General features: G+C 42.3%; 1 protein-coding gene across 1 annotated transcript in view; it reads left to right on the top strand.

Annotated features, from left to right (window-relative positions):
• Nucleotides 1-13,169, top strand: part of LOC138609594 (ras-specific guanine nucleotide-releasing factor RalGPS1-like) — a 64,813-nt gene that overhangs the window by 8,304 nt on the left and 43,340 nt on the right. Inside the window, exons 2-8 of the mRNA XM_069682200.1 lie at nt 1,080-1,219; nt 3,088-3,192; nt 3,525-3,575; nt 3,818-3,901; nt 6,274-6,363; nt 7,721-7,813; nt 12,270-12,396. Coding sequence (XP_069538301.1) covers nt 1,163-1,219; nt 3,088-3,192; nt 3,525-3,575; nt 3,818-3,901; nt 6,274-6,363; nt 7,721-7,813; nt 12,270-12,396 — 607 coding nt within the window. The 5' untranslated portion in view covers nt 1,080-1,162. The remainder of the gene's footprint in view (nt 1-1,079; nt 1,220-3,087; nt 3,193-3,524; nt 3,576-3,817; nt 3,902-6,273; nt 6,364-7,720; nt 7,814-12,269; nt 12,397-13,169) is intronic.

Here is a 13,169-nt window from a genome sequence, read left to right as displayed (position 1 = left end):
GTGAGCGTGTTGTTTCCATCCAGTTAAATAAATTCTCTTTACACAGGTGTGATCCCTATGTTCACTCCTGCCAGTGTGAATCAGAGCACGTGGAAGTGTGAATACGCTCTTAGTCGAGCAAACGCTTGTAACAAACGTGATAATCAAATATTAGCTCATATTTGGCAGCTTAGCTAATGTATCAGCTCTGAACAAGACTTTACAAGAACAGAGATAACACACTGATATTTAACCTTTGACCTCAGATTAACAGGTTGTTGGCTCGTACTCAGGTATAGGTGATGCAAACACTGCAGTGTGATGTGTATTAATGCTGAACAGAGGGAGGTGAGTGTGTGCAGATGACTCTGTCCCAGTTACATACTTACATACATGATGAGCTGCACTCAGTGTTCACTGCTCTTCTAATGACACTGTTTGCATATAAAATAATCATCTGTGCTTCTTTTCTGCTCTTGTACGATTAATGATGAAGATTTTTCCATTTCTTCAGTATTTTTCTCCTGCAATGCATCATGGGTAATGACTGTCCATTAAAAGCAGCTCAGAAAGTATAAATACTGATGTTACTTTGTTTTATTTATTTTAAAAAGCTGAACTAATAATGTATCAATAATATGGAAATAATGATGTGCACAGTGCATTGTGGGACATTGAGTCTTTATTGTGATGCATAGTGACAGCCTTGATTCACTTTTGCGTGAGAAACCTCCATAGCAGCTGAGGGTTAATGTTGGTGCCTGCTGCCCTCTGGTGGTCACATGTGTGCATTACTGTTCAGTACACTGAGCTGTCATCAGGAGTCTCCTGCTGTGAAATAGGAGCTCTCAGTCACCATCATAGTGACACCAGCTCATCTGAGGGGGCTGACAGTGAGCCGGAGCTCCGTCTGATCGTCGTCAAGTGTTTTTATTTGATTATTTGATGTCCTTACTGAGCATGCTCACATCACCATGACGATGACAGTATGATTAACTGTGCAGCCCTGCTGTGAAACCTGCTGTACAAAGGTACAGAGGGTAATCTGAAGTGTTAAAGAGGTTAAAGACTGTGTGTGTCTGTGTGTCGTCTGTCTGCAGGCATGGATGAGAGGTTATGTGTGCCCCCCCCCTGAAGGCCTCTGTCGCCCCCGCCTGTGCATCCCTCCGGTCCCTCTGTGAGCATGTACCGCAGGAACGGACTCTCGGATGGCACCAGCATCAACTCCATCACCTCAGAGGTAACCCCCACTGACTGAGCGTACACTTATATATACAGTGTATGGTGAGAACTGACTGAGCGTACACTTATATATACAGTCTATGGTGAGAACTGACTGAGCGTACACTTATATATACAGTCTATGGTGAGAACTGACTGAGCGTACACTTATATATACAGTCTATGGTGAGAACTGACTGAGCGTACACTTATATATACAGTGTATGGTGAGAACAGTCCTGCAGGGTTCGTCTGTGTCCGCTGTAGTTTACGTGTTTTAAATGAGTCCGACTCTTCCTCCTGTTTCATCCTTTAAATCAAGCCGAGCAGCACGTCGCCTGTTGGATGTAAAAACGACTCGAGCTCGTGTCTTCTCGTAAACATGTTGTTATTAATAATAATATAATACATTTTATTTGTATAGCACTTTTCATGAGGCTCAAAGGCACTTAACGTTTTTAAAACAACAGAAACACAATGAGAGGAAACCAAACAAAGAACAAACGGTGTGTCGATCAGTGATTTAAGGAGGTCAGCTCTTTTTATTTAAAGTCTCTGTGTGTTGTCTTTGATTAAAATGCCAGAGCTGATTGTTGTTACCCCGAGAGGAGCAGACTGAATCCAGTGTGAATAAACAGGAAACATCTGTGTCATCACTCAGAATGCTAACATGCCCTGAACACAGCACCTGTTTCTACTTCTGACTCATTACAATAACTCTGAGAATCACATTAAGTAAGGGGCTTTTATTTTGAAGGTGTGTTGCTGCGGTAAACCCACGTTTGAATTTGTTATAAACAAAGTTTCAGTTTGAATTCAGTCTCTCTCTTTAAACGACATCATGTGTTCGCTCGAGGACGCACATCTGTGTCGACTCGTCATTCTAACTTTCTGTCCTGTGATGTTTTCATCTCGTTCACCAGCCAGCGTCATCCTCTGCTCTGCCTTTGTTGGCACACGAGTGTGTTTTAACATCAAACCTCCGCCTGTCTGTGTCACTGTGAGACAACAGGCTGCCATATGTTGTAACGTATCACTAGAAGCATGTGCACACACAACAAAGAGAACAGAGACCGGCCTGGGCTGCAGCTAAACATCACTTTATTTTGTATCCTGGATTCATTGATTAGTTATTGATCTTTAAACATGTGGCTCAGTTTTTCCATCAGGACGTCTTCAAAGTTCATCAGTGTCCTGACAGAGAGGAGAGACAGCAGGTCAGAGGATTAATGCAAGAAACACTCACAACAATAAATCATTCTCGGCGACTTACACATCAACACATCCCTCCATAGAGTGAGTACCTGACAGGGAACCATGTTCATCGTGTGTGTGTGCTGAGGTCAGGCACACGTTATGGAAACATCATATGGGCCCGTCGAGCTGCGGCTGTTAGACCGTGGACTGAAGAACAAACGCCAAGAGAGCGTGACTCAGGCTTAGCAGGCTCAGAAACATGATACTCCAATGCATGACGTTCATAAACGTATATATGGGGCGGCTGTGGCTCAGTGGTAGAGTCGGTCGTCTTTCAATCGGAAGGTCGGAGGTTTGATCCCCAGCTCCTCAGGCTACATGTCGAAGTGTCCTTGGGCAACACACTGAACCCCTAATTGCTCCTGGTGTCATAGCCAACGGGTATGAATGTGATATCTGATTGACAGTTGGGCACTTTACGTAGCAGCCTCTGCCATCAGTGTGTGAACGTGTGAATGTGATATGTAGTGTAAAAGCAGCTTTGAGTGGTCGCAAAGACTAGAGAAGCGCTGTATAAGTACAGTCCATTTACCATAAAGAGCAACATACTTATTTTGTGTGTGTGTGTGTGTGTGTGTGTGTGTGTGTGTTCGTGTGTGTGTTCGTGTGTGTGTGTGTTCGTGTGTTCAGGCCAGCAGCAGCTCTGACTCTCTGGATGGACCGTGTGTGGACTACGCTAAGAGCTACGACGCCGTCATCTTCGATGTCCTGAAGGTGACGCCGGAGGAGTTCGCTGTGAGTTCAAAAGTCACACAGTGTCTGCAGCAGGACACCTGATGGAGCAGAGCTCACCTGAATGAGCACAGAACACTGTTACACCTCGCACCACAGCTGACATCAAACCTGGTGTTGATACAAGAGGAGAAACGTCTCGATGACTGATACAGTTATTAAGATAAACAGACTGTAGTGTGAATGTGCTCTGATCTGACAGTTATTCATTTATCATCATGAACGGATCGCACACACACGCACGCACACACACACACACACACACACACACACACACACACACACATACATACACATATATTAAAGATAAAGTGTATTTATTTCTTTCATTTCAGAGTCAGATCACTCTGATGGATGCTCCAGTGTTTAAAGCCATACAGCCAGAGGTGAGGCGCACACACACACACACACACACACACACAGACAGGTGTATTACCTTATGTCAGTGGTTCTCTGCAGAGCTGGTCCCAGCTGACTGTCTGTCCTGCAGTGTAATCATGATTCCACCTTCTCTTACTGAAACGGGCAGACAGAACACGGTGCCTCTCAGCCTCCGAGCTGCTGAGGGGAAGCTTGTCGTTGGATCTGTCACTGACCCTGCTGTTTGATGTGTTTGTGTGGCGTTCAGGAGCTGGCCAGCTGCGGATGGAACGGCAAAGAGAAGCACAGTCTGGCTCCAAACGTGGTCGCCTTCACGCGCAGGTTCAACCAGGTACGACTGGCCAGCAGATATTTCATCATCCGATCATTTCTCTTAAAAACTGAAAACGAGTTATTTCAGTTTTTTTTTTACTTTAATAAAACAGGTTAGAGTTTGAGTCTGAAACACATCCGCTGTGTTAAACCACGCCCTGTCTTAAAGCTCTGCAGTCCTCTCACATCGTAATGGACACGGATCCCGTCAACTATCAATTTCTCCCTTTAATATTGTCAATACATCGTCAATACATCGTCAATACTTCGTCAATACTTCGTCAATACATTATCAATACATTATCAATACTTCGTCAATATATCGTCAATACATCGTCAATACATTATCAAAACATCTTCAATACATCGTCAATACTTTGTCAATACTTCGTCAATACATTATCAATACATCTTCAATACATCGTCAATACATTATCAATACATTATCAATACATCTTCAATACATTATCAATACTTCGTCAATACATTATCAATACATTATCAATACATTATCAATACATCGTCAATACTTTGTCAATGCATTGTCAATACTTTGTCAATGCATTGTCAATACATCGTCAATACATCGTCAATACTTCGTCAATACATTATCAATACATCTTCAATACATTATCAATACTTCGTCAATACTTCGTCAATACTTCGTCAATACATTATCAATAAATCTTCAATACATTATCAATACTTCGTCAATACTTTGTCAATACTTCGTCAATACATTATCAAAACATCAATACATCGTCAATACTTTGTCAATACTTCGTCAATACTTTGTCAATACTTCGTCAATACATTATCAATACTTCGTCAATATATCGTCAATACATCGTCAATACATTATCAAAACATCTTCAATACATCGTCAATACTTTGTCAATACTTCGTCAATACATTATCAATACATCTTCAATACATCGTCAATACATTATCAATACATTATCAATACATCTTCAATACATTATCAATACTTCGTCAATACATTATCAATACATTATCAATACATCGTCAATACTTTGTCAATGCATTGTCAATACTTTGTCAATGCATTGTCAATACATCGTCAATACATCGTCAATACTTCGTCAATACTTCGTCAATACATTATCAATACATCTTCAATACATTATCAATACTTCGTCAATACTTCGTCAATACATTATCAATAAATCTTCAATACATTATCAATACATTATCAATACTTCGTCAATACTTTGTCAATACTTCGTCAATACTTTGTCAATACATTATCAATAAATCTTCAATACATTATCAATACATTATCAATACTTCGTCAATACTTTGTCAATACTTCGTCAATACATTATCAAAACATCTTCAATACATCGTCAATACTTTGTCAATACTTCGTCAATACATTATCAATACATCTTCAATACATCGTCAATACATTATCAATACATTATCAATACATCTTCAATACATTATCAATACTTCGTCAATACATTATCAATACATTATCAATACATTATCAATACATCGTCAATACATCGTCGATACTTTGTCAATGCATTGTCAATACATCGTCAATACATCGTCAATACTTCGTCAATACATTATCAATACATCTTCAATACATTATCAATACTTCGTCAATACTTCGTCAATACATTATCAATACATTATCAATACATCTTCAATACATTATCAATACGTTATCAATACATCGTCAATACTTCGTCAATACTTCGTCAATACTTCGTCAATACATTATAAACAATGGCAATACTTCGTCAATACATTATCAATACATCGTCAATACTTCGTCAATACATTATCAGTACATTGTCAATACTTCGTCAATACATTATCAATACATCGTCAATACATCATCAATACATCATCAATACTTCGTCAATACGTCGTCAATACATCATCAATACATCGTCAATACTTCGTCAATACTTCGTGAATACATCGTCAATACATCGTCAATACTTCGTCAATACATTATCAATACATTGTCAATACATCGTCAATACATTATCAATACATTTTCAATACATTATCAATACTTCGTCAATACATTATCAATACATTATCAATACATTATCAATAGATCGTCAATACATTATCAATACATCGTCAATACTTCGTCAATACTTCGTCAATACTTCGTGAATACATCGTTAATACATCGTCAATACTTTGTCAATACTTCGTCAATACATTATCAATATATTATCAATACATTGTCAATACATCGTCAATACATTCCCAATGCATTCCCAACGACGGAAGACGACCACATCCACTTCTTTTATGAGGTCTGTTTTAATGTCCCCTACCAGTGACTGAAGTGTGTGTGTGTGTGTGTGTGCGCGTGTGTGTGTGTGCATGTGTGTGTTTCAGGTGAGCTTCTGGCTGGTGAGAGAAATCTTAACGGCTCAGACGCTGAAGATCCGAGCGGAGATCCTGGGTCACTTTGTTAAAATAGCAAAGGTGAGTTGTTACTAAAAGAGTATTGATTACTTTATTGACCTATTGGGATGCGGTTTATTGAACCTCCGTGAGGCTCTAACAGAGTGTTAATGTGTTGATGAAGCGCTCTGAGACTGATAATCTGAAACATGCTGTCAGAGGACAAACAGCTGCTGTTAATCATCGCCATGGTAACAGTGAGAACGCTCAGTGTGGTGTGAGTGTTTCAGTGAAACAGACACAGATCAGAGCAGCTGTTACAGGCTGACTGTGGGTCTCAGCCAGCAGCTCGTAAAACACACTCACCACAGGAGCTAATGAAGAGAGGAGCAGCAGGAGCAGCAGGAGCTATGAGGAGCAGCAGGAGCTCTGAGGAGCAGACAGAGGGTGTGTGTGTGAGCAGCAGGAGCAGCTCTGAGGTTCATCTCTTTGTGTGAGCCTGATGGAGGAACCAGACTGATGCTGCTCCTCCTCCTGTGGCGGATGAGGGAGATGAAGGAGTGTAGTCCCAGAGGTCTGTGGGAGGAGACGACACGTGACAGAGCCTCCTGGTCTTCAGTCAGCCTGTAGCTGTGTGTGCAGCGTGTGTCTCTGCTGTGATATGTGTAAAGAGAGGAAACAGACTCACAGGAGGTCCTGACCTGTACGCAGAGATTAAAGATCGCTTTAATAGTTTAATCAGGACCGAGGCGTCACCACGTTTCAGACCGTGTTTCGTAGCTAACTGAATATAATAACACAGATGCTAACAACAGCTGTTCAACAATGAAAGTGACCTTTTTAAGTTAAACACAGATACGAAGATCAGGCTCAGCACCTACACCACCTAACACCTACCTCCTCTACCTTCCTCCCCCTCACAGCCTGGTTATGATGTGTACCGACCTTGTGTCAGACTACTCTTACAACCTGACTGAATGTGCCTCAGTGTCTCTGAACACAGTGGGCTCCATGGGTCCCCCTCTGCCCAACCCTTCAGGCTCTGGGGTGATGGCAGCACATGCTCAGTAGCTCCTATCTGGAACCTGATCCGACTCTCCTCCACGCTCCACAGGATCAGCAACTGTAACAGGGCTGTCACTAACCTCCACTGTTTCGGACCTTGAAGCCAAACGAAGAATCAGAATCAGAAAATCAATGAGCTTTAATCAACATGTGAAGAGACTGACTGGTTCACTTCCTGCCTGATGCTGCGTCACGTCCTCACGTTGAACATCACTGGCTCATTGTCTTCCTTCTTTTTGATGTTTAACAGCTCGTTTTTATCATTGGAATATTATCGAACAATAACTTTTAAACTTTTTCTGTCTCTAAAGGCACGGACAGTTTTGTGTCTGTGTGTTAACTCTGTACTGTGTGTGTGTGTGTTTGTCCTCAGAAACTGTTGGAGTTGAACAACCTTCACTCCCTGGTGTCGGTGGTGTCAGCCCTGCAGAGCGCTCCCATCTTCAGACTCAGCAAAACCTGGGCGGTAAGAGGGGGTAGGGGGTGGGGGGGTGGGGGGGTGTGGTTGTGCTCCTGTCAGGTGACAGGCCTTTAACCACTCACAGGGTGTGTCTCTGATAGACTTAAAGAGCTAAATGTTTTTAATCACATTTCCACAGAGGAGCTGAATCTAATATAAGGTCAGAGTCCTGAGGGAGAGATGAGCATGTCTCCTCCCCCTCATCACAGATCAGATCTTTGTATCAGACGATCCATCAGAGACGATGGAGATAACATGTGATAACGGGGCGAGGGTGTATTAATGATTGTTCCCCATCAGTGGTCTGTGAGCTCTGTAGAAGCTGTCTCTCCTCCAGGCCGATCAACAGTTTGTTCTGTTTAAATATTTGAACATGAGATTTAACAGCTCTGATCCAGCGGACTCGTCGGGGCCAGGACACATGGAGAAGCACTCTGAGTGTTTATCACGAGGGCTTCTGCTGATTTGAATTTATGAACCAGCACAGAAGGAAATTTACGGTCTCTCTAAAGAGCCGGAAAGTTTTAAAGCCTCTCGTATCGTGTTTCTGATTTAATAGAAGAGGGAGGTTTTTATCTGCAGGTTTCCAGCTGAAATAAACTCCATGGAGCCGCCGACTGTCACAGCTCGTCTGTCAGCAGCTGAAGGTCCTGATGCACCAACATTAACACCATCAGCTCAACTTACTGAGGCCAGCAAAATAACTGTCCTCTTACTTTGTTATTTTTTGATTTAAAGATTCTTTGGTCTCTAAATATCTGACATACATACATACATTGTTCCATGTATGGAGTTTTAACAGGACATTATTGTACAACACAGACATTGTTTCAGTCTAACCTAAACACACTCCTGTAAATACAGTAACTCGTGACTCCTCTGTCTCTAACAAAGGATCTCTGATCAGTCAGAACAGACCACTTGAGTCTTGAGAGTGAGTTATTTTAGGTGTTATTGATTATAAAACAGCAGCAGCTAAGATAAGAAGCAGATGATGAAGAGAGAGAGAGAGAGAGAGGTGTTACCTCCGGGCTGGGCTCACCTGACACCTGGGAGAAAAACAAAGCTGCTCTCTGTCAGGATACAGACGTCTTGTGAACTCAGTTAGCTTTAAACTGTCTCCTAAAGGTGAAATATAACATAGGGTAATTATTAGACTGTCTGACGTCACATGTCATGACACACTAAAGATCAAATGTACGCTGATACCACATTAACTGTGTCAGCCGCACGAAACATCAACTCCTGTCAGGTCAATGATGACGTGACAGTCACAGGACGTTTCTAAAGTATAAAAACCTTTGTGTCGAGACGATCTGACGATACAGCTTTACGGTTCTCTGAATGCAGGTACTGCAGGTGAGAAATGGCATTAAAACATTGAATTAGAGGAATGTGAGTTTAAAGAACACACGACAACTCTTTCAACTGACGAGGACTAAAAGATCAACACAGTGCAGAGTCAGAACACAACTCACGATGATATCACGGTACACAACATGCACACAACATGCACACAACATGCACACAGCATGCACACAACATGCACACAACATGCACACATGTACACTACATGCAAACAACATGCACACAACATGCACACTACATGCAAACAGCATGCACACAACATGTACACAACATGTACACAACATGTACACAACATGCACACAGCATGTACACAACATGCACACAACATGCACACAACATGCACACAACATGCACACAGCATGCACACAACATGCACACAACATGCACACATGTACACTACATGCAAACAACATGCACACAACATGCACACTACATGCAAACAGCATGCACACAACATGTACACAACATGTACACAACATGTACACAACATGTACACAACATGCACACAACATGTACACAACATGCACACAACATGTACACAACATGCACACAGCATGTACACAACATGCAAACAACATGCACACAACATGTACACAGCATGTACACAGCATGTACACAATATGCACACAAAATGTACACAACATGTACACAACATGCACACAACATGTACACAGCATGTACACAACATGCACGCAATATGCACACAAAATGCACACAACATGTACAGAACATGCACACAACGATATCATGGTACACAACATGCACACAACATGCACACAACATGTACACAACATGCACACAACATGCACACAACGATATCATGGTACACAACATGCACACAACGATATCATGGTACACAACATGCACACAACAATATCATGGTACACAACATGTACACAACATGCACACAACATGCACACAACATGTACACAACATGCACACAAAATGTACCCAACATGCACACAGCATGTACACAACGGTATCATGGTACACAACATGGACACAACATGCACACAACATGTGCCCAACATGCACACAGCATGTACACAACGATATCATGGTACACAACATGGACACAACATGCACACAACAATATCATGGTACACAACATGGACACAACATGCACACAACAATATCATGGTACACAACATGCACACAACATGCACACAGCATGTGCCCAACATGCACACAGCATGTACACAACGGTATCATGGTACACAACATGGACACAACATGCACACAACATGTGCCCAACATGCACACAACATGCACACAACAATATCATGGTACACAACATGGACACAACATGTACACAACGATATCATGGTACACAACATGGACACAACATGCACACAACAATATCATGGTACACAACATGCACACAACATGCACACAGCATGTACACAACATGCACACAATGATATCATGGTACACAACATGTACACAACATGCACACAACATGTACCCAACATGCACACAGCATGTACACAACGATATCATGGTACACAACATGCACACAACATGCACACAACATGCACACAACATGCACACAGCATGTACACAACATGCACACAATGATATCATGGTACACAACATGTACACAACATGCACACAACATGTACCCAACATGCACACAGCATGTACACAACGATATCATGGTACACAACTTGTACACAACATGTACACAACATGTACACAACATGTACACAACATGCACACAACATGCACACAACATGCACACAACATGCACACAATAATATCATGGTACACAACATGCAAACAACATGCACACAACGATATCATGGTACACAACTTGTACACAACATGTACACAACATGTACACAACATGTACACAACATGCACACAACATGCACACAACATGCACACAACATGCACACAATAATATCATGGTACACAACATGCAAACAACATGCACACAACAATATCATGGTACACAACATGCAAACAGCATGCACACAACATGTACACAATATGCACACAACATGTACACAACATGCACACGACATGCACACAACATGTACACAACATGCAAACAGCATGTACACAACATGTACACAACGATATCATGGTACACAACCAGCACACAACATGCACACAACATGCACACAACATGCACACAACATGTACACATGTACACAACATGCACACAACATGCACACAACATGTACACATGTACACAGCATGTACACAACATGCACACAACATGCACACAACATGTACACATGTACACAACATGTACACAACATGCACACAACATGTACACAGCATGTACACAACATGTACACAACATGTACACAGCATGTTCACAACATGCACACAACATGCACACAACATGTACACAACATGCACACAACATGCACACAATATGCACACAACATGCACACAACATGCACACATGTACACAACATGTACACAATATGCACACAACATGCACACAACATGTACACAATATGCACACAACATGTACACAACATGCACACGACATGCGCACAACATGCACACGACATGCACACATGTATTCACCACATGTATCATCATGTCCTCACACCCCTCCTGTCTGTATATGTAAACACACGTGGAGCTTCTTCTCTTTCTCTGTGACAGTCGGTTTCCGTAGCTTCAGACTGCTGGACGGACGCTGACCGCAGCGTCTCGTGCCAAACTGTGAAAGCTTTTGGAATCGGTCTCATTCACACATCAGCACCTTCCTGTTGTTTTAGTTAGAACACTTTATGGAAACCAACACCACTTCCTCTGCTCCTGATCAGAAGGATTGGCTTCATGTTGGAGAGAAAGTAAAGCAGACTTTCCCAAACTGTCTGAATCGTTCAGGGTGATGAAGAGCACACACCTCCTCCTCGTCGGCAGCTGGCTGCTGCAGAGAGGAAAACACCGAGTTCACTGATGAACTGTTGTTAAGTGTTCCATCATTAATGATCGTCCAGCTGTAGTAATGGCTCCTGGAACATGGACGCTCGTTGATTACAGTCTGGTGACATATTGTTATGAAATATCTGTGTTTCCAATCAGGAGGAATCAAACGTGTCGCTCTTCTTCTTCTCTGTTGTTGCAGCTCATCAGTCGGAAAGACAAGGCCACGTTTGAGAAGTTAAACTATCTGACGTCCAAAGAAGAGAACTACACCCGCATGAGAGAGTACATCCGCTCCCTGAAGATGGTGCCCTGCATCCCCTACCTGGGTGAGTCCTACACCTGAGAGTGGTATATGATACGATACGTTCACGACACTAGACACGACACTGTACGACATGATCCGTCACGATACATAATACCATGTAAGATCCTTTATATGATACAATATATGATACGATTTGTGTGACCTGAATGCACACATGTAGCTCTCCGTCTACACAATAATATATTAATAAAATCATAAAGTAAAACCTGTAAACATAGAATCTCATACGTGTCGCATCCACATGTTCCACATAAAGCTCAGAAGTGATGAATGGAAGGAGAATGCTTTTCCCTCGGGGGCTTTGCTTTGCATGCAGAGCACAAAATAACATGAAGAGCGAACCAGGGCGGCACATAACATACACCTCGGCGTCTGACAGGACTCCTGGTGTTCTCGTCTGCAGTTTGATGATGTCAGGAGGTGGTGTCAGAGGTGGTGTCAGAGGTGTGTCACAGATGATGTCAGAGGTGTGTCAGAGGTGGTGTCAGAGGTGGTGTCAGAGCTGTGTCACAGATGATGTCAGAGGTGTGTCAGAGGTGTATCAGAGGTGTATCAGAGGTGTGTCAGAGGTGTGTCAGAGGTGGTGTCAGAGGTGTGTCACAGATGATGTCAGAGGTGGTGTCAGAGGTGGTGTCAGAGGTGGTGTCAGAGGTGTGTCAGAGGTGGTGTCAGAGGTGTGTCACAGATGATGTCAGAGGTGTGTCAGAGGTGGTGTCAGAGGTGGTGTCAGAGCTGTGTCACAGATGATGTCAGAGGTGTGTCAGAGGTGTATCA

This window comes from Semicossyphus pulcher, unplaced genomic scaffold (genome assembly GCF_022749685.1).
Source record: "Semicossyphus pulcher isolate SPU_LCO1_2020_fin unplaced genomic scaffold, fSemPul1.0.p SCAF_52, whole genome shotgun sequence".
Taxonomy (NCBI): Eukaryota; Metazoa; Chordata; class Actinopteri; order Labriformes; family Labridae; genus Semicossyphus; species Semicossyphus pulcher.
Note: the sequence above shows the minus strand (reverse complement) of the source record. Positions and strands in the feature narration are given on the sequence as shown.